At 31.8% G+C, this 23,309-nt stretch overlaps 1 protein-coding gene and 1 pseudogene across 1 annotated transcript; both read left to right on the forward strand.

Moving 5' to 3' along the window:
* The first annotated feature begins 196 nt into the window (after positions 1-196).
* LOC149492160 (uncharacterized) lies at positions 197-5,764 on the forward strand (annotated as a pseudogene).
* A 13,636-nt stretch (positions 5,765-19,400) lies between these two features.
* Positions 19,401-21,452, forward strand: LOC149492161 (cytochrome P450 76A1-like). Its single transcript, XM_089716842.1, has 2 exons — positions 19,401-20,319; positions 20,821-21,452. Exons 1-2 carry the CDS (start codon positions 19,420-19,422, stop codon positions 21,436-21,438), a joined length of 1,518 nt encoding a protein of 505 aa, XP_089572968.1. The 5' UTR covers positions 19,401-19,419; the 3' UTR covers positions 21,439-21,452.
* The last annotated feature ends 1,857 nt before the right edge of the window (positions 21,453-23,309 follow it).

Raw genomic sequence — 23,309 nt, forward strand, 5'->3', positions numbered from 1 at the left:
TATTTTCAATTTCCTTTACTCACTTAAATGTATTGAACCTAATTTTAAAATAAAAGTAAACTCTATAGTAATGTATTTTTGTTATAATTTAAGTTCTAAATAGTAATTTAAGATGCTATTGTAGTAGAAAGTTAAGGGTGTAATTAATATTAATATAAAAGTAAAATTAGAGTGAAATTACATTAGATCGGAGAATTAAACGTATTTGGCGCAAATGATTCGTAGCCTAACGGCAAGAGTGATGCTTTCGACCTTTCTAGATCCCTGTCCAATCCCTGACAATGTAAATGTCTTCGATTGGTATCTTCCCCTTATTGGGTTGTACTGTACAGGTGGTGGACTTCATTTTTTTTGTTTGAAAGATCAAGTTCGGTTCGGGTCTCTGAGCCGGGTCCTGCCGGGTATTTGATAACACTCTTCCCTGGCTATCAAATCTGCCCTCTTCTCTATCTGCTTCTCCCTGCCTCTCTCTCACTCCCTCCCCCATGGCAACAATAAACAAACAACTAAAACTCAAGCCTAAACAAACGTCTCCAATCCAAAACTTTCTGATCTGTATAGCTTTAATTGCATTTTTATTCCTTTTTTCTTCTCTAATTTTAACAAATGGTCCTTCTAAAATCCGAAAACTCGATGAGATCCATGAAACCCAAGAGGCTACATTATCTCCATGACAAGTACTTGTATTGGGGAAAACAGAATTGACTGCCCTGGTAAGCATTGCGAGTCTTGCGAGGGTCTGGGCCACCAGGAGTCTAGCCTAAGGTGTGCCCTTGAAGAGGCTATGTTTTTAAACAGGTACCTACCTTTATATGCATTACTTCAGTTTGTCTTTGTTTTTACGTTGTTTGGTGAATTTTTGTGTTGTTGTTTATTTTAGTTACATGTTCTGCTTGGATTCTAGGAAAATTGTGGTAAGTGGATTTGGATTTTTAGTTATTTTTTCTTTCCAGATTTGAACCCGTTTTTGTACTATTTACTAGTTGCTTAGTTGGGTTGATTCTTTTTTTTTTTTTTTTTTTTTTTTTTAAATTCACTGCAATATGTAATTTCCGATTAATTTTCGCTGCAATATGGAAATTCTGTATTTATTCAAAATATTTACTTTGGAATAAGGAGATCCCGATTTTGGGAATGTGACCTCTTTTTCAGTTTTTTTTGGAGATTAAATTGGTTATGTATCTGTATGTATATTCGAATTTTTTGTTTTTTAAAATCATATCTGTATTGAGAGCAGAAAATAAAATTAATATGAATGTTTCTAGTTAATTGGAGAAGCACCTATTTAGGACTTAATTTTGACAGTCTATAAGATGAATTTATGTATTCCATTTCAGTTAAAAAATGTTTCATTCTTGCTTTCAGCTCTTTGCTTCTTGATTTTTATCATGGGATTTCCTTTGTTTAGATATGCTATAGATGTATCAAATTTATGATGATACACTGGTAAGTAGTACATTTCTAATTGAGTGTATTAGCATATTCCATCTCCACATGATTGAATGCAAATTCAACACCCTAATATATCACTATGTGTTCTTACATTTTCTTTGTCAATAAGCTTATCTCAATTAATCAACTAATCCTTGATCCCAATCCAGGTGGTGTCTGATAAATGGATCTTTTCCTCTATTCTACCTGGTTTAGCATCACACCTACGAAAAAACAGTCGGGTCCCTTTATACCTTATTTGATGTTTCTCTTTCAGTTTTTGTTATCTTCTTGCAGGACTTTTGTGATTGCCTTCCTCAATGTGTATCAGTCCACTACACAATAAGAAGGGGATCCTTATATCATTCTAATATGGCACGTTCAGAGGAAAGGTATGCTTATTTAAGATCTCTCTTGAACATTATCTACTAGAAAATGAACGTGTTATTCCAAAAACTACAAAGTACAGCATATAGAGCATTAACTCCAACATTGTATTCGTTCCATACATGTTTGTATTATTCTTCACTTGCAACAATTACTCTTTAGCTATAAGATTACCGTTTCTAATGACTTTCTTGTTTTCGATAGCAGCTGTTCCATTGTTTATATTTGCATCTGTATAGATAAGAAACACAAGTGTTTAACTATATTATTACATTCATCTTTAATTGATAGTCAAATAGAAATGTCAACTGTATAATCAAAACTTATGCATTTTATTTGGTAGGTGGGCTGCAATTCTTGTTCCATGGACTCTTTGTATGATCTCGATCTCATATCTGAAACTGTACCTGTAATTTTAGACAATTCAAAAGTCTGGCATCATGTATTATCAACAAGTATGAAGTTGGGAGCTAGAGGAGTTGCCCATGTTGAAGGAGTTAGTCGGGTTGATCTCAAAGAGGACAATCGCTACTCAAATCTCTTGCTCATAAAGCGAACAGCAAGCCCTCTTTTCATGGTATCTTAGTTTAATTATCATGTTGATTTCTTCTTGCTTTTTCATGTTGAAGTTGAGAAGAAAAGTAGTAACTGCGTGATTAAGAATCATTTAAAGTTGGGAGCAATCTTGGTGAAACTGGCGACATTATTAATTTTGATTAGAATTTGAAGAAACATCGTTTGGTTATAAATAATCAAAACGTTTGCTAGTATAATTCCTGAAGTGGGCAGATAATTGTTATTTTTTCTTGTTGTCTGTTTTATATAAATATTTCATGAAGTTTTGAATGGCACGGTCTTAATGAGAAGATTGGGTATAATTGTTTTTTCCAAGTGGTTTATAGGAAGTTTCATATTTTCTAGTTGTTTTATTCATTGTTTTAAAATACATTTGATTCTATGTTTTATATGTTTAAATGAAGCATTCTAATATGATGTTGAATATAATGAGTCAAAATTGCAGTGACAGTTTCATTCAGAAGGGGGAAGGAACTTTTTTTTTTTAAAAAAAAACTTCAGGTGGGGTGAGAGAAAAATATTATGGGAGATTGGTTATTATTTATGCAGCTATTTGTCACAAAGTACTTTTCCTTACATTCAGATTAAGATTATCCTATCTTGCAAGTTTCTGTAAGGTACTAATCATGGTGGTCATTCAGGTTCATGGAATGCAAGGACCGAAACAACCGTAGTGCCTATTGTTGTCATATTCATTTCTTCCTTCAATGGCAGCAGAGAAAATTAAGAGATGCAGCAGAGGAGGTCTGTGACATTTTAAATTTTTGACCTTTTAATCACCATATAAAAAAGTGTCTGGCCGTGCGACATTTAATGTGTAAGGAGTTATTTAGCCATGCAGATGCCTTTTTTTTCCCCAAAATTTACTGCTGAAATATAGTTCTCAAGACGAAATTATAAGAATTTTATCTAATAATATGATTTTAACTGAGATGAACTGGGGACGTTACACGTCTCTGCTTCCAAAACATGGCATTCGGGAAATGAAGTCAAAAGGAGGGGGGGGGGAATAATTTTTCATTGGTCCAAATATTATAATGACCTTCACACCAATTTGGGGTGATATGTTGAGGTGGGCCCAGAGGACTACAATCCTCCCAAAATTTTCTCCGCCTCATTTTCACTAGTTTCACAAATAAGTGAAAGTGAGAATATTCCATTATTTTCTCCTACCCTTCTTTACCCCCATTCACTTTCCCCCTTCCTGGACAGTGTAAATGAAAAGTATTTGATACTAACCTGTAAAATAGTTAATAAGTAACTTATGCATTGTTTGTTGAAGTGGCTTGAGGCAAGGCTGGAGCCATTACAGTTAATCGTTGGAAGCATATTCCACTATGCATCATTGACTGCTTGTATGTGGGAGCCCCATACTGATAACACCATCCTTTGATGTACCATGGTGTTCAGTGGAAATGGAATCAGATTTGTCAAGCCAACTTCAAGTAGTGGCAAAGCACACATTTTAATTTTTTTTGAACCATTCTAAAGTATGTTCAAGGTATATAAAGTTTGCCAAACCAATTACATTTCTCAAACATCCACTGTTCACAGGTCACTACACAGTACAGGTTGTAATAAACAACTAATATTTGTGAAGTAGTGTTAATATGCAAAGTGTAATTTAGATTTTTCTGTACTTTGATTTTGTTGGTTCTCTTACCTTCTCCACATGCAGTAAAGTTCATGATGGAATCTAGTTTCACAAGACAATCTGCTGTTTTTCAACTTCTGCTAATTGATCACTTCCCTTTTGCTTGCGTTATTCCAGTTGCTGCAAAGATTTTTGTTGAAAATCTTCTCATGCTAAACTTTCATTAATCTTTACAATCTATTTGTAACTATTTTCATCTACAGATTAAGGCACTTCTTGGCGATTTATGATGCCCCTCATGTTCGCCGTGGTGATAAAATAAAGACTAGAAAGGACAGGTTTGGTGTTGAACGGACCTTGCATCCTCATCTGGATCCGAGATACACGCCCAGAGTTTATTCTCCACAGGATTGAAAAGTGGGTCCCACCTGGAAGAACTCTTTTTATTGCTTCAAATGAGAAGACACCGGGGTTTTTTTCACCTCTCTCTTCCAGGTAAACCTTCTCAAGCATGTATAAGATCCGCATGAATTAGCACTCTAGATTTTATTCATTGCATGACCCTAATCATTTGTACTTTTTTCCAGGATATGGAAATAGGATGAGTGTAGGTACAATACGTACACAATTCTTAAAAATTTTAATAACATGTGTATAAGCAATAATACACCAACAAATAAATGCATATTTAATTCTCCAATTTAACTTTTGTTATTTACACACTCCACTTTCTTACTTTTCATTTGTTAAAAGTGGCAACCATTTTTGGTTTATCTATTGTTATCACCTTTGGGCTCGGGGGATTTTAATTTCTTGATTTGTTGTTGATTCACGTCAGCTTAACAATGCTTTACAAATATGAGGGGCTAATAGGAAAAACTAGTTCGGTGTAGCAAATCTTCTGATTCTCTTTAAATTTACAGAAATATATTTAGTAAAATTTTCCTTTATTTTTGAAATTTCAAATAAATTTGCATTGGTTCTTAATTTTTTTTTTTGCTTATTGGTGTGTTATTGTGTGTTTCCACTTTGTTTAGTGAAGTTCTGATGCTGCTGTGCATTGTCACTTTGGGCCATTTGGAACATTTTTCCGTTTCTAAGGACTTAAATGTTAGGTAGCGTTTCACTGTAATTTTTTTTAGTTAAAATTTGGTACTTGAATTTGCAGATATAAGTTGGCATATTCATCTAATTATAGTCACATCTTGGATCCCTTGATTAAGAATAATTACCAACTATTCATGATTGAGAGGCTTATAATGATGGGTGCCAAAACATTCATTAAATCATTCAAGGAAGATGACAAGGATCTGAGCCTTACTGATGATCCAAAGAAGAACACGAAGATGTGGCAAATACCTGTTTATACAATGGACGAAGAGTGAAGTTGATGGCAATGTAGCTAATTACTCCTCTTTTTGGGGTATGTTTGTTCATCTATTTATTCTACCATGCGACAGTACCAGTCACCAGTATGGAACATTGAATATTGGAATCTTGTAGCTTCAGCAGAGAATTGGTTCATCAGGTAGAATGAGAGGCTTACTAATTTCACCAATGTTTATGGGGATGAAGGTGAAATACAGGTTTTATCCGCTTTTTTTTCAAATATATCGATTACTGCACTTGAAAAAAAAAAAAAAAAAGGAAAGAAAACTTGATGGTATTGGTGAATGGACATTGACAAAAACTATTATTTTGTAGATAAATTATCAGTTAATTGTAATGACATTTGCAAATTTTTTTAATTAATGCGAGTCTGTTAAATTCCACTTATTGCCTATTGCCTAGGGTAACTATCTTTGCTTAATTTCTGTATTTTTGTCCAATGATGGTCATTGACAAAGTAAGTTTATGTACCCTAACCCTAGCAGTAGATGCACTATTTTTTTAGAGTTTTATCGTGGAGTCGCTTAGGATTCTTTGCAGTCTGAAATTGGGTTTGGGTCTGTTCAGCTTGCGCCTATCAGCAATGCCTTCGGGATAGGTTGGATTGGAAAAAGAAAGTTGAGGGAAAGAGGAGAAAAGGGGATGAGAAATATAGTTAAATTCTTAGGGCATTCGAGTTGGTTATATTGAAGTAGTGTCAACCCTCCGTTAGTTATATTGATTTAACTATCATTTACAGCAGTGTCAACCCTCCTATTTACTGTAGGTTTTTTGGAATAATGCTCAATTTCCTTCTGGACTTGGGAGTAACATTCAATTTGTCCAAAAATCAACTTTTGTACAAATTTACCTCTTGAACTTGCACCAAAAGAACACAAATTGAATATTGCTCTCAAATTGAGAGGGCAAATTGAATTTTATTCCTAGTTTTTTTTAGGAGTGCATTGGAAGAAAAGTCAATATTCTAAAATGCATATATTCCTATTCTAGTTATACAATTTGCACGGTTTCTGCAGTATTTACACATAAAAGCTTTTAGGCCCAAGTAGGTTATTTTAAGCAAAATATACACTAATTCCTTCTTGGGCTAATATATATTTTTCTTAAATTGGCCCGCATAAACAATGCCCTCTACGCATAGGATGCTTTGGTTGACTCTTGCTAAAATGACCATGTGCACTCAAGAGCCGACCCCGTTTGCAAGCCACACGTGGTCTATATGAAAGGTCGATCCGTTCTTTTTGCTATATGTTTTTGATAATCGAAGAGCCACCTCATTGTCTGCCTCGACCACGTGTCCTTGCAATTAATATAGCGCATCCCTTCGTTTCCTGACCTCTCATTTCCTTGGGCCATGAACGGGGGTTATTTGTACTTTACCAACATAGTTTCTCTCATTCTCCTCTTCCATGCCTTGTCTTCACCCAATGGCTCATTCTTAGTCAGTTGATGATGGCCTATAAATAATTTTGCTTTAGCTCCCAAGAATCTCCCACTCGGCTCTGTTTGAAACCTTCCGATAGAATACATATATTTAGTATGTACTTAGTGATAATTATATGCAAATCTCCAATAATTATAGGGAGCAATATGAATATTTAACATAGAATCCTAATTAGAAACATATATGTTTTCCTAATTAAATATTAACTAGGGGTTCAAGAAAAAACTCTATATATACAACATTATTTCTCAAAAAAGGAGATGGATCTCAAAGCAATAAAACTTTAAATACTATTAATCTTTCTCTAAAAATAGTCTATAATATCTTTGAAGCTATCAATTGGTGTAGTGAGCGTGAAACACACCTTCCATGAATAAAAGATAAGTCTACTGAACTTACTTTACACATCAAATTTTACATTAAACACTCTCGTATTATCTCTCTATTCTCTATTTTCTCTTTATTTCTCTCCATATTTTTCTATTATTTTATAACACGTCATCAGCACGATTTGTTGTACCTTCGATTTCGTTTTACTGCTTTAATTTTATTCTCTATATTGCTTATAAGTTATAAACTAGGTTTTTCTGTTTTTTGGCCAAAACGATGGCCAGATATTATTTTTCTTTTTATTTGATTATAACATAATTAGTAACACACTTTTATTAATGATTAGCATATTTATTGTTCTTTTAATCATATCTCAATTTATAATTATTTAATAGTTTTATATTCTTACAGTATTGATGCTATTATTTTACCATAATTGTTGCTATTTATCGATATATATAAATTTTCAAATATAATTTGAGCCTTTTCAGTTTTTATAGTATTTTCAGCTAATCTGTGATGTTTGGTGTTCTGCTAAAGTAATTATACTATCATAATTTTATTTTCTATATTTATAATAGATAAGTTTTGTTTATTATTTAATTTTATCAGTGACTTCTCAAATATAGTTACGTGTTACAAATATTATTCGCTAAATTATTGGACCTTGTTAGTATTTATTTAACTTTTTAGTTACGTAACTAAATTCTTTATTATGATCTTATTATCCAATAAAATTGTTCTCATGGCTTTTAATATTACAGGTTTTTTTTCTTCCTTTCTATGAAAAACACAGTTTCACTTAACCCTCCTTTGGTTAAGTGAACTCAAAAATAGTCTGTGGGTCCCACATATATTAGTATTATATTGCCTAATTTTGACCAAAATCAAATTAGGGCTCAATTTTGACAAAAAATTGAAAATAGGGTGCTTGAGGGGTTAAGTTGATTTTAGGGTGAAATTGTGACAAGACGCAAAATTGAGGGTATAAATGATGATTTACCCATTTTTTGCCACCAATACTCGTGCTTTATCATGAGTCCTATTATGTTTTCCCAAACTAATGCCCCCAATAGCTCCTCTATATATTTTCGCCATTAGTACCATGGCTTCCTTAGGGTCGATACACAGCAGTAATTTGTTGTTAAAGTTCCTTTTGTAGAGTTGTCCATCTTGTTGCCAATAATAGTAGGTAGATCTTCTAACCTTGTCATCCACATTGGTAAGAGGAGTGAGATAGTCCATGATGTGAAGTCTCCAGTCTTGAGAGAAGTCAATGGCGAAGCACTGATCCATCTAGACTTGATTCTTTAGATCCAGGTTCCCTTGAGTCGGGGTTGAAATACTATGGAGGTTACATAAAATTCTGTTAGATATCCAGAGACATGTCGGACTAGTTGTTTCATATAAAAAAATGCTAACTGCGACCGATTTTTCGATCATGAAATATATATAATGGGTCGCTAAAATAAAATTAGTGTTTGAATAGTGACCGAAGAGAGTAGTTTCAATTTATCTTGTCACTGAGAAATTGACGGCCGAATACAACTTTGGTCGCTAATTAGCGACCAACAGTTTTGTCGCTAATATGGAAATATCAGTTGCTAAATATAATTAGATAAATGTATAGCGTCAGTCGCTATTCTATCACTAAAATGTCTATCGGAATAAATATAATTACTATCGTTGTCATTGATTGATGATTATTCTGTCGCTATTTGTGATTAATTATAGTTAATAATCCGTACCAAAACAGTTGCTAAATATGAATTTTTAAAAAATAAAATTTAAATTATTAAAAAATGAAAAATATGTACATGTTAAAAATACACATATAAGATATATATAAATTAAGCCAATCAATCCACAATATGCTTTTCAAACAAGTGAACAAAAATCTAATAGTTATCGTTAAAGCTTGTTTAAGATATACATGTACTTCATACATTATAAACATTACAAAACTTAGAAAATGATGAAATAGTCAAGGATTTACAGAATTAGAAACATGGGATGGAGAGTTAGAATCCAATATGCCAGAGGCTGGAGGAATAGAATGAGGTGGAGGAGTCAAAGAAGCAAAAGTAGATGCTACAGTAGAAGCTAACGGAGCAGGAACTAGAGAATCAAAAGGAGCTAGCGGAGCAAAAGATCACTATCTAGCATACATCTCCTGTTGATGCAACTTAAGCTATGCAACCTGCTCCAATTGTTGCTTAGGCCGATTTCATAGATCTTGGATCTCTTCCGTAATAGCGTCTAGCTAAATTGGTGTGGGTCTACTGGCTGAGGTCCTAGGTGAGTAGCCTTAGAAAACGGATGACTGTGAACCAGCGCAATACACCTTCTTTTTCTTCTTACCTCTTGCAGCCTCGAGATAAAGCTGCAACGCATTGATGATTGGTTGTTCACCAATCTAAGCTTGAGAAGAAGTCGCATGCTCAAAACCAGCAGTGTAATTATTTTGAAAGTGAACATAAACAATGGGGACAATGCAAAATTGTCCAAAAAATTAAATACAAGTAAATAATTATGAACTTACCCTAACAAGCTCCATGCGCTTGTCCATGAATGTCACTCCATTATGTTTCTTTATGTGTATGTATATGAAGACCTCCATTGTAGGCTAACGACCTAACTCCTTTGCCTGTAGTGCAATTGAGAACACCATATTCATTTAAGAGTAAACTACAATTCTAGAAGTGTAATTAGTTCATCATTTTCTCATTAAACTCAGTTATAAATATGGAACTGTTGATGTGTCGTGACGGGTCAGCTCCCTCGCCACCCGTCTCACTGATTTTGTTACGTGACATGATCTCACATTTTTTTACATACTCAGGATCAAACCGAGCCTACTGCCATTTAGTTCAGACCTCATTTACTTATTTCCTATCCTCTCCATCTTATATAGGAAGTCAGAGTACTGATTTGCGCACTGTCTCCCAACCCTATTAAACCTAGCCTAAGTAGTATCTGGCTCCATGTAAACTCCAGTAAGAAATAGAAAACAAAATAATTTTATCAATTTTTTTCACAACCGTGCTGAAAGCTTCCAATTTTAAGTTGGAATGTTTACCAGAAACCCATCCTAATATAGCTGCTTTGCATCCGATGCTATGAAACCCAAAACCTGCCTTCTTTAGCCAAATGAAGCTTGAAGACCCTCGTAACAACTTTATATGCATCATATGATGGGTGGAAGCTGTCATATATAATAAAAAAGAAATAAACTTAACTTTAATTCGCATCACAAGTGTCTTTAAAAGTTATAGTTATAAAAATGTCCAAATGCATAAATATATCCCTGTACTTTATGGAAAAAATCTTATGGCACCAAACTTTTGAGTGGCCTATTATGCTCCTGAAGTTACGAATTTTGCTAACGTTGTATCTCTCTCTATACTAGTAATAATATTTTTTTTGGTGTTTTTGACATTTATGTGCAAGATATATTCATTTAACATGTGGTTATTATAATTTTTGGAACAAAATTTTTATAATTTTCAACTATTTGATAAGTGTTTGCTTGATCTATTTCAAAATTTTAAGTATTCAATAGAATAATTTTTTACAAGTTGAATTATTTAATCGGTCACAATTTTATAAATTAAAATGTTCAACAGGTCAAAGTAAAATTAGGGTGCCACAAAGTTTTTTACATAAAGGACAAGAGTGAATTTTTGCATTGAGTTGTCTTTTTTTGTATTTATATATCGTCCATTAACTACCTTCAAGGTTGGATAATTGCTTAGCCGAACTATTAGAAAGCATCACAAAAGAAGACGTAAAAGTTAATAATATTATTTTAAGCATATTTAGCAATTTGTAACATATTTGCATAAAAGATATATGAAGCACAATATTAAACTAGATATTTATCTGGTGGAGGAGCTGGTGGAGAGGGTGCTAGAGCATATGAACTCGGAGATTGTGTAGAAGGAGGTGGAGACAAGGGGGGTCATATGGGTGTACCACTGCCTTGTTCTTTACCTCTTCCCCTTCTTCTTGTTCTTCAACTCATTTTGAAGTACCTAGGACTATGGGCTCCACTTCATCATTTTCGTCTGACATACCAATATCAATGTATGTCCCATTTTCATCATCCAATCATTCTGTTGAATTTTCAACTATTTCTACTAGTAATGCATCAATCTCATCAACTTGAATTGGTTAGATTTTGAGGTTATGATAATAACTTAAATTGAAATTCTTCTACAGTTGATCTAGCTTTGATCTTACACACTGCCATCAAATCCAATTGATCTCGCTTCTTCGATGGATATGGAAAATAGTACAACAGTGGCTTGCATTGCTAGAATGAACTATTCATACTTTGTTTATTTTCTTATGTCATTAATTTCTATAAAGTTATATTTTGGATGAACCTCTATATCAACATTGGGTGTGTGATCGAACCATTCACAGTTGAATAAAGGTCAACTTGGTTAGAAGCTGACAAAGAGCCTGAGCTTCCAGCAATCATTTACCCCACATTTCCCACATTGGGCGACAAATTTGGAGATGTTCTCTAGAGTGAAAGAGTTGTCCTTGCCCGAGAAGAGAGTGAATTTTGAGATCTTATATCCTTTAGAAAAGGATACAGTTGATCAACCCAATCCAAGTAAGGGAGTCTGTAGACTGGTCATGGCATCAGCTGAAATTCTACTCCTGATTTCGCCAAAACCTTAACCAATGCATTCGGGTTATAAACAATGGTAGCTGTCGGCTCAGGCTCTACTATTCTGAGAGGAACTATATTCCTGATTGTATCATAAGTGTAAATCCCTTCGCCCAGTTGTTGCTCTGCAATAGCTAGAGATATGGTTACCTCTAATTATTGCAAGGTGTACGGAGTGGTGTGGTTAAATCTTGAGTGGCCATTACAATAGGACTTGGGTTCCTTCTTGGAAGTGTCCTGGTCAAAATGTTAACACCTTCGTACTGTAAGTTAGGCCGAACTTGTGTTTTCATCCTAGGAGTATCCTGGTGAAACAAGTCACCTACTGCTTGTGCTCGACATCAAGTTTGACATTTTTCTGGATCGATTTGGATAGATGCTGCATGTTGCAATAGGTTTCTTGTTGAGTCTTAGCGTTGTCTACCACGATCAGCCTTAACACGATCATCATCTCTTTGGTGCACATACCGAATGTGGACTAGTTTTCCTTCAATACTTGTCGGTGGATATAGGTCAGGTCAGTCTCATGATAGCACCGTCTACATGATAGGCTGGTTCCCACGAGAGTATTCACTTGCCAAATCTTGGCCTCTAAGTTTGCCATGAACCTACCCAAGTGATTTGGTTGTTCTAGGTTGAGAGTTCTCAAGAGTTTGGCGTGGAATGCCCATTTCCAAAATGACTAAGGCTTCAGTCTGTTGTAACTTATCCTTATTCTTTGTGACCACTTTATTGCTGGTCTTAGAGACATCCTAATATATGAACAAAGCTAAATCGATTCCATCAAGCGTGCAAAAAAAGTTATTCGATCTAAAATTAGGTTCAGATCTCTTAGGCTTGTGTTTGTCAGGAATGCCTCGAGACAAGGTGGATTAGTAGGCTGATGGCTATTAGTTGAAAAAGAAGGGGATCAGAATGAGAAGACTTCAAAAGGGGAAAAAGCAAATATAAGAAAAATATTAGAGAAATGAAATAAGGGTCAATTTTGCCCCCAAAATTTATATACAAAGAGCAAACCCATATTTCATCTTTTAGGGCCAATTCCAATAGCAACTCACACAAAATGGTCCAACTTAACAATCTAGTTATAAGTGACAGTGATTTTTCGCAAGTATACGAAACCGCAACAAGTAATATAGAATGAGTAGAGTATCATTTCCATGAAGAGTGTATACCAAGTACCAAAATTTTGTTAACCTACTATTATTTAAACGACAATAAGGGGAATTATCTTAAGAAATTAACTTCAATAAATAAAAGAGAATAAAAAGAAATCAAGCAAGACAATTATTGATAAGAAGAAATCAAGGAAAAAAAACTACTAGATATTTTGACTTCACTTAATTCTATCCAATTTATTTTATTAGTTTGATAATCAATTTTTAATTGTTCAAGTAGGGGAAACAATCCTAAAATCCCTAACAAGCTCTCCCGATGTATTGTTAGTTATTTTAACCCGGACTAATTACCTATCTTCCAATAGCGTAATTAAACATGAATTAAATCATTAAGTTTTATAGTTTGTTTATGAATTTATAACCTAAGTTTGTTAACTTATGAAAACCCCGCATGAGTCAAACCATATAGTTTCGACATCAAATTATATTCTCATGCAAGTTATTACCTTTCTCATATCAAAAACTCTTCTCCTAATAGTAATTAATGAAATAAATCAATCCAGGGGAGAAACTCTACCTGGAAGCATTAAGTTCAATAATAAATTATAGTTTGAACAAAGAAAAGCAAATCTAATATTATAAATTGGAAAAGAAATTAAGCTACATCAATCCCTAGATGAGAGTTTAGTTTGACATAGTAATTAAATAAAACTCAATTAAACTTGAAAATAATTCCATAATCACTGTGAATAATGAAAAGTAAAAACAAGATTAAGAGTTTATAGATAAAAACTAGTCAATAAATAATTTTGGACGGCTTCCTTGAATCTTTACACAAATCTTAATCATTTGAAGTCTTAGGAGAGAGAGAAAACAATAGAACAACATATGGTAGAACCAGAGATCCTGAAATAATGAATGGCTTTTCTCTTTATATAGACTTCCAGGGGAAAACTCCGACTTCGTTTAGGAAATATAGTCTTTATTGAGTAGGAATCTCTGATTGGAGACTGTTAGGCTTTTAATTTCTTCTCAATTAGGAATCTCTCATGCATCTAAATAGGATTTAAACTTGATTAGCATGTTAGGAAAGTATCTCATGTGGCCCATGCAAGTGGTAGGGACTGTGCTGACGTTTTCGACCCAAAATAGAACTTGATTTTCAGCACGGGCGTGCCATTAGGCACGGGCTGGGCGTGCTGGAGCCTGAGTTCTAAGGTGATCGCAGCACGGACCATGCTTAGGTGAGCATGCTCTAAGATAAATCCATGGCACGGGCGTACTGGTCCGCACGGCTAGGGCGTGCTAGGCTCTGAGTTACCAGGATGGATGCAGCACGGGCTGTGCTTAGGTGAGCACACCTTTGAATCGATATCAGTCTGTGGCACCGGCGTGCTAGGCTCTGAGTCTCTAAGCTGATTTTTTCCTTGAATCCTACACGGGCGTGTTGGGTTGTACGACCAGGGCGTGCCAGCTTCTGAGAGTTTTGCTTACTTTGCTCTTTTCTATATCAAAATCCTACAAATTTCTTCAAGATCAAGTGAATTATTTCAAGGAAACTTTGAACAAAAACATACTAAAGCTGAATAAAAACTAACTAAAGTGATTAAGACTACTAAAAATCCTAATAAAAACTATATTAAAAATATTATAAAAATAACACCTATCAATAAGTCCAAGCATGTATCAAGCCAAACAATAAAGCGATTGAACTGTAGTGAAATACCGACTCTCCTTTTTAAAAACACCAAAACTCACAACTATCTATCTCTGCAACGTGAAGAAGAAATGAAACTCTTCCCTAATTTCTTCCTCTTTTTGTTTCAAAATGTTACCTGTATCATTCTATTTTCTCGATTTAGATTTTTTTCTCCCATTGCCATTGTTAGTCGATATCAGGAAAAAAATCTATGCTTAAATGATATTGTTATTAATCTTCTTGTTTTACAGATGTGCAGTTATTTATGCCGAATCCATCTAGTAACCATCATCAAGACACTAATTATGCATCTTCTTCTTTTAATTGAAAAAATGCAAGTAATGGTTATCGAAATTCTATATTAGAGAGATATAGTAAATTTTGAAACATAACCGTAGAAGAGCAAGCGATACTAGAAGATGGTTAATCAAAGTGATTTCCTTTCGTTTTTTTTTTTCTTTTAATTTATTTGAAGTTGTTTTTTTTCTTTGATTCCATAATTGTAATTTTTGGGGTTTTCTTTTGGGTCATTAATTAGACATTTTTATTACTTTTATTGGATAGAGTCTTCTACGAGAAATATATTCAAAATTTTGTTAGAAATCTTAGGGTTTACCGAATAATTCTTTGTATTTTATGAATTTCAATTTATAGATGAGTAGAGAACTTGAAATATTGAGATATATATATATATATATTAATTGCAAGACTTTCACATGTAGCCAAAATGGATTAAATTGAATTATTTGTGTGAATTGAAAAGTTGAAATTGGCTGAAAAGTTGAATATAAGCTTTTTGCCCTTCGTATACAAGTTTAGAGCATAAATTGGCCTTTTATTCCGAAGAGAAATATAAGAAATTAGAAGATTGGAAAACCAAGAGATTAAATATGTCTTGAACACATTAGAAAATTCAATTTGTTTGGATAGATTCACATGTTAATTATTATGAAGTCATTCCGTATTTACAGGAATTATATGAGTACACGCTAAGAAAGAAATATTTTAAAACATATAATATTTTTAGCCTATACGAAGTCTAAAATACCTTATATTTGTAGGATATTTATAAAATTGAACTCTAGATCCAAGGGATCCCCTAAGACATGTCTTCTTTTCTATATTCTTTAGGCTTTTATAGTTTAGAGCTACTTATTTGGACCTTGATAATAGACCCGCCTCAACAAATAAATAAAATAATATATTTAATTTTCAGTGAAAAATATCTATTAAATGAATTTCATTATAAAAAACTTTATTAATTAGAACATTTAATCTATTTAATTATAAATTCTTTACTGTTTAATTACCAAAAAAAAAAAATTAAAAATTGACGCACCTAGCTAATTTACAGCCGACCTGATTGACTGTTGACTATTGAGTATTGACACTTGAATATGGAGGGCCGGCAGAATTTAAATATGATTTTCTCTCACAGCCAATTTTTGGAATCATTCATTCCCCCGACCCACTACTCCTATTAGCTAAAAAACAAAATGCCTAAGTCTAAAAACAGTGAAAATTGCATTCATCAACGGTGTAAGATTATATTAAAAATTATAAATTCAATATCAACACTCAATAATGTTAATATCGGCCTATTGAGATATTATTCAAATCAAATCCGCTTTACAGATTTTAAATTGGTTTTTTTTTGGGTCAAACCTTTTAGACAATATTTATAATAATATATATAAATTTCCCATTTAAAATTTGAATTCAAAACTTTTGAAATTTATAAATCGGATATTAAAAGAAAAAAAAAAAACGGAAGAAAGGATAGATGGTGCACATAATTCAGTCTCCAAGCTTATAGTATTCATCCTAAGATAGAAATGTTAGGATTTAAACTTTAGCACACGCATTATATTAATTTTAATATAATTTAGTTTCGATTAGAGTGTAGCAATTTAATAAAATTTTAAGTGTGATTTAATCAAATGTGATGTATTTTAGTTTTAATTTTAATTTAATTTAGTATGTGTACTTTCATATATATATATATATATATATATATATTAATATTATTTAATTTCAATTAGGGTGTTGTAATTTATAAAACTTCAAGTGTGATTTAGTGAAATTTGATTTAATTTAATTTAATTTCAATTATGATATCTCAATTGAATAAAATTGCAAATGTAATTTAATCAAGTTTAATTTCAAGTGTAACTTAATCAATTATTACTTAATTTAATTTTAATTCAGGTATTAATTTAATTGAATTTCAAATGTGACCAAACGTGACTTAATCAAGATGATTTATTATTTAAATAGAATTTGAAATCAAGCGTGACTTAATCAATTGTTATTTAATTTAATTCATAATGTGATTTAATCAAGGATGAATTTAAGTCAATTAGAATATCTTGGATTTAATTGCAGTGTTCCGATTGATCTAGAATCGGACTGTGGCCGGGCACCTTCACCTGAAGGGACTCGATGAGTTGTTCGGCCTGATGCCGGCGGTGAGACTTACCGTCCACCCTTTTAATTTTTCTCTTCATATTCGCCTGAACGAGGCAAGGAGCAGTTTAGTGTCATTGAAAACGTACCTGCTCTGCTAAAAACCAGTGATAATGGCGTGAATATCAAGGCCATCCCATCTCTCTAGAAGATGAGTGCAATTGGATATTTTCATTGTTTGGTTCCTCTTTTTTTTTAGTTTTTATATTTATTTTTAATGAAAAAAAATGGAGACTTTAATGAAAAAGAGAAATTTATTTAAAGATATTGAATCCTTGTTTTTCGTATAAATAATAATTACTTTGTGCTATGAAGTATTTAAACAATGAAAGATATCTTAGGGGTATAATAAACCGCAGTTGTTTATGTTTTATTTTATATTTTTCAAATAAATTACAATTTTATTTTATTATTAATTAGTTAAAATTTTGTTTAGAAATTGAACTTTATATTATATATGTTGACTTTATATAAGTTGAAGGATATTATGTATAATTTTTATCCTTTTTTGTAAAAATTATTTCATATTTACAAATCTTATATTTTAATTGTATTGAAAAAATATATTTTAAAAATATTAAAATAAAATTCGGTTGAACCGTATTGAATCCGGTCGAACCTTCTAGTTAATAAACCACTGCCTTCACCAGTTGAATGATTGGTCCGGTTCTCAGAACATTACTTGAAACTAAGTATAGCTTAATCAATTATTACTAGTTAATTCTACTTTAGGTATCTTAACTAATTTCATTCCAAATATAAGTTAAATGGATCTAATCAAAGTTGACTTAATTAAATTTAAGTTTGAAGTGTTTTAATTTGATTCAATCTCAAGTTTGAATAGGTATAATTTATTTTAATGACACTTAGTGTGTCACAATTTATTAAAATTTCAAGTGTAACTTAATTCAGTTCCAATTACAATGTTTTAATTTCAATTATGATATCTCAATTGAATAAAATTTTAAGTATAATTTATCAAATGCAATTTAATTAGATCATTTTAGTTTATTTAATTTAATTTCAAATGTGACCAAGTGTGATTTGAACACGCTACAACCACAATCATAATACCTTAATTTAATTTTAAATGTGCCTAACTCTAAGTTAATCGAGTAAAATTTAACTTAATTTTAATTAAGGCATTTTAATTTAAATCAATTTTTATTTCAAATATCATCGAATGTGATTTAATGTTTAATATTTACTATTCTAAATCCTCCATGTAAACATGAAGAGAATACATTTTTATTTTGCAGCTCACATCATTCTTCCCACCTTAGCATAAAATTACCAATAGACTATTTTTTATTCTTTCAGGGGACTATATTTTTAATCGTTCCCTGGACTATATAGTTCAAGTATATATAGAATGAAAATGATTTTCAAAGAGAATTAATGATAATATTTGCATGTTTGACATTTTTCCTATTGTATTTAATATAATCTAAACCTATACATTTTACAGTGACATTTTAATTGGAATTCTCCAAACTATATGAGTAAATATACATATTTTAAACTTAATTTTCAATTTTCAACACATAATATTTGACAAAAATAATATTAATATAGAAATTCTAAAATCACTAATGATTCGAATCAAAATCATCTATAATATGATTCATTATGAATTAAAAATCTTTTCCGTCACATATATGCCTCCACGCTCTACGAGTGTTCCAAGAGTGGCCGCTCTTTTTTACCGGTAGATAAAGTTTGTATGGAGGATTTTCACTTTGGTCGGTCGATTGGTTATAAATAATTGTCTATTTGTACTCGTTGAATGGGTGATTTCTAGGAACCTTGTTCTGTACAAACTACAAAGTAAACAAATTATGAATATTGATTCCTCACCTAAAAGTTCGGAGTCGTGTCTATCTTTGACTTGGTCCATTTGTGCTTGCTGGCACATGAAGATGCTCGTCACGCTTACTTGAATATTTCCTAATTAATTACTGTATTGTCTAAAAAATATAGTTTATTTTCATATATATTAAAAAATATGATTAAAATAATTTTATTTATATAATTTTTTATTATGTCGTCTTAAATAATATATGAGTTGAAATGATAATTAATAATTAATGGAGATAACTGAAAATAATATAATTTAATAAAAATATAATAGATAATTTAAGAATTAAGTACAATAAAAAAAAGTGCAGCATTATATTTTATGACAAAAAAAAAAAAAAAAGATGACATTTTTTTGGACAGAGGTAGTTTAATGTTATTTCTGTCTATATGTGGATTCTAAACAAACAAATTAAGAACATAGAAAGTCAGAAGACCCGATTAGCAATGGAGTCTCTCTTTCCAACTCTTCTTGTTTCCTTAATCATTCTTTCGTTATCAACCCTTTTCTTCCTTTTCGGCAGCCGTAAAAACCACCGGTTTCCTCCAGGACCTCCAGGATGGCCAATTCTTGGCAACCTCTTAGATCTTGGTACTATGCCACACCGTACTTTAACCAAGTTAAGAGAAAAATACGGGGGCGTCATTGGTTTAAGGCTAGGCAGCGTGAACACTATGGTTATCCTCTCGGCCAAGCCAGCTTCCGAGTTATTCAAATACCATGATCTTTCATTCGCAGAACGCAACATAACCGAAACCATGCGTTCTCATGGCTATAATGAAGGTTCTTTAGCCATAGCCCCTTATGGTTCCTATTGGCGTGTATTGAGACGGCTAGTTACAGTAGATATGCTTGTAAACAAGCGTATCAATGAAACTGCCTCTATAAGAAGAAAATGTGTTGATGATATGTTGCGTTGGATAAAAGAGGAGACTTATGAGGCTAATGATCATGGTATTCATTTAGCACGATTTGTCTTTCTGATGACATTTAATTCATTAGGAAATCTCATGTTCTCGAAAGATTTGGTCGATCCAGAATCGAAAGAGGGCTCAGAATTTTTCACAGCAATGATGGGACTAATGGAGACTTCTGGGTATGCAAATGTTGCAGATTATTTTCCATGGCTTAGGTGGTTAGATCCTCAGGGGTTGAAGAGAAGGATGGATAAGGAGCTTGGTAAAGCTTTGGAGATTGCTTCTAAATTTGTTAAGGAAAGAATTGAAGAGAAGAAGGTTGTTGGAGATAGAAGGAAGGATTTTCTTGATGTGTTGCTTGAGTTTGAAGGAAATGGGAAAGATGAACCAGCTAAAATATCAGATCGCGATACCAATATTTTTATCCTGGTATGTGATTTCCAATTGGCTATAATTAATTCTAGCACAAAATTTATTTTTTATTTATTTTTGAATATTTGGGAAAGGAAATTCGAATTTGGACCAATTATAATATTGTATATGCACTTAACACTAGGTTATATATCTCGGTATACAACACAAAATTTATTTATTTTTCTCTAATACCAAATTAATTGTTCATTAATAAATAAAAATATTCATTTCCCGTTATTTGGTAGCACTTATTTTAAGATTAATTATTAATTTTATGTTAATAATTATTTTTAATTAAAACAAGTACGTTGACCTGTTCATTGGCTGAAAACGGATAACATATTCAAGTCGAAACAACAAGTTCGATAGATCCAATAATCAAGTTTAATAAATTTTATATTACGGACAAATTCAATTTTAGAAAAAAAAAATTGAGTATATTCTCTGTAACTATTTAATTGTATTTTCCTTTTGGACAGAGCTTCTAATATATATAATTGCAAAAATGTGGTGCAGGAAATCTTTATGGCCGGTTCAGAAACCACCAGCAGCACCATTGAATGGGCAATGACTGAGCTTCTCTGCAACCCTGAGTCAATGACAAAGGCCAAAGCTGAGCTTGCCTCAGTAATAGGACCAAACAGAAAGGTTGAAGAGACTGACATAGACAACCTTCCATTCTTACAGGCTATCGTCAAAGAAACTTTACGATTACACCCTCCTATTCCATTTCTGGTTCCGCGAAGAGCAATGCACAATACTAAATTTATGGGTTACGAAATTCCAGTAAATACACAAGTTCTTGTAAATGCTTGGGCTATAGGAAGAGACCCAAATGTGTGGGACGAGCCATTGTGTTTTAAGCCTGAAAGATTTATAGGGTCAAATGTTGATTATAAAGGTCAAAATTATGAGTTCATCCCTTTTGGAGCTGGAAGAAGAATGTGTGCAGGAGTAACTTTAGGGCACAGAGTCCTCCACCTTATCTTGGGGTCTTTGCTTCACCATTTTGATTGGGAACTTGAAGCCAATGTGAATCCTGAGAAAGTGGATATGAGAGACAGGTTGGGTATTACCATGCGCAAGTTGGAGCCACTAATAGCGGTTCCTAAAACAGTGAGATTTGAAGATTAATTAGTTGAAATGAATTTTTTATTAGCGGTTTTTAATTTATTAGCAATTAGATAATGATTTATAGGTGGTTTTAGTATAGTAAATAATTTCTTTATCACGCGCACGTTGTAGTGGATAAGTATTTATACAGTTAAATAAAAAGATTGTGCATGAATTTAGATTAAATTAATTAGCAATTATAAAGAAAAAATACAAGTAATAATAAGGCATATTGCATTAGCTAGAATAAGAAAAATTGAAGGAAATTATTATAACTTAAATTTAATGTTCAATAATAAGTTATATTAAGATATTTGTAGCTTATATTTTTCTATTTAAAAATTTGATGATCCTTGTTATGATTGTTGTGCCAACATACAAAATTTATTATTATTACTTTTATTGATATTTGAAGATGAATGATTTGAAAAATAATTCTATATTTATTACAACTAATAGTGTATTATTTATTTGGTATAATTATTTATAACTATATATTTTTATTTTTTACAAATAATTATACAAATAAAAATGATAAATTTCATAAATAAGTAAAAACTATTATTTATAATTTGATTTGAAAAAATAAATTTAACTCAAAAATCTTATTAAACCATTTTATTTTTACATTTTCGATTGTTGATTGAGTTGTAAGGTTTATCATATTCGATCATATGGTTATCTTAAAATTTTAAAATAATATTATAATTGTTAAAAAAGACAAGTTAATTTTGATATTTAGTTCAAATATGTGGTTCTTAATTTTTTTTTATTTTGCATTTGATTTAAAATTTTTAAGGGTGTCCAATGCAAAACCATGATTAATTTATGGCATGTTTGGTTCAACAATCATATCATTTGATATCTGAAAACGGTTGCTAATAGTTTATATCTGATGGTTGATAACGGTTAGCTTGTTACTATTCGTGTTTGTTAAAATTTTGACAGTAGTTGCTGTTAAAATACAAAATGATTATTAAGGATATAATTCTTTTCATATAGTATGATGTATAGCATATATATATAAACTTTTCTAATTTAAGGAGAATATATTATTTTTATTTTTATATAACTATAGATAAAATGATCGCAAAAAAAATATTAATTTGAAAAAATTAATTTTATTAGCAATTTATTTTTATAAGGTTAATGAAGTCCAACTGAATAAGATAAATATAAATTAGCTAATAGCTGATACAAAAAAGCTATAAAATGTAGCTGATGGATTAACAGCTAATTGAGATTTCTATGAGCTATTGATTAAAGGCTTACCAAACACCGGAAACGTAGTTAAATACAAAACAGCTATTACTTGTATATATCATCCGAACCAAACGTCCCTTAAAGAGATTAACATTTGAACATGTTCCTTGAATAACCTTTACATTAGATAGCCAAAGGTGAGGTGTTCATGATTAGAAGTGAGCATTTGGTTTGTTTGTACGCCAAGTTTTAAATAGAACCGAATAAAACTAACTGAACAAATTTAAAACCAAAAAATATCAAAAATCGAATTTTCAATAACCAAACTGAAATAGAGAAAATCGAAATATATATATTGCGTCTTTGTATCAGGTAGAAATATCTAATCAAACAACAATAATAAATGATCTAATTTTTATAGAAATAAATTAGAAACTGTACTCTAATTTCTTACACAACAATAATTATTCATTAAGAGAGTGAGATGAAATAAATTTCTATCAAATAGTTTTATCTATTTACCATAGGTTGGCAATGTTATTATTGGAGATAAGAGTTAACATACATTGATAAAGTTTGTTTAGGTTGTTATGGATAGATAATTTCTGTTGTAACTTATTTTGTAACCATATACTATTTAGTATAGGACTCTTCTTGTATTTAAACAGCATACTAATGACAATACGATC

This window comes from Jatropha curcas, unplaced genomic scaffold, assembly GCF_041381405.1.
Source record: "Jatropha curcas cultivar XTBG-Jc1 unplaced genomic scaffold, XTBG_Jcur_1.0 HiC_scaffold_92_pilon, whole genome shotgun sequence".
NCBI classification, from domain to species: domain Eukaryota; kingdom Viridiplantae; phylum Streptophyta; class Magnoliopsida; order Malpighiales; family Euphorbiaceae; genus Jatropha; species Jatropha curcas.

Coding starts and splice junctions, on each gene's coding strand:
- LOC149492161 (XM_089716842.1), top strand. CDS start 19,420: ATGGAGTCTCTCTTTCCAACTCTTCTTGTTTCCTTAATCATTCTTTCG. Junction 20,320..20,820: donor ATACCAATATTTTTATCCTG/GTATGTGATTTC, acceptor AATGTGGTGCAG/GAAATCTTTATGGCCGGTTC.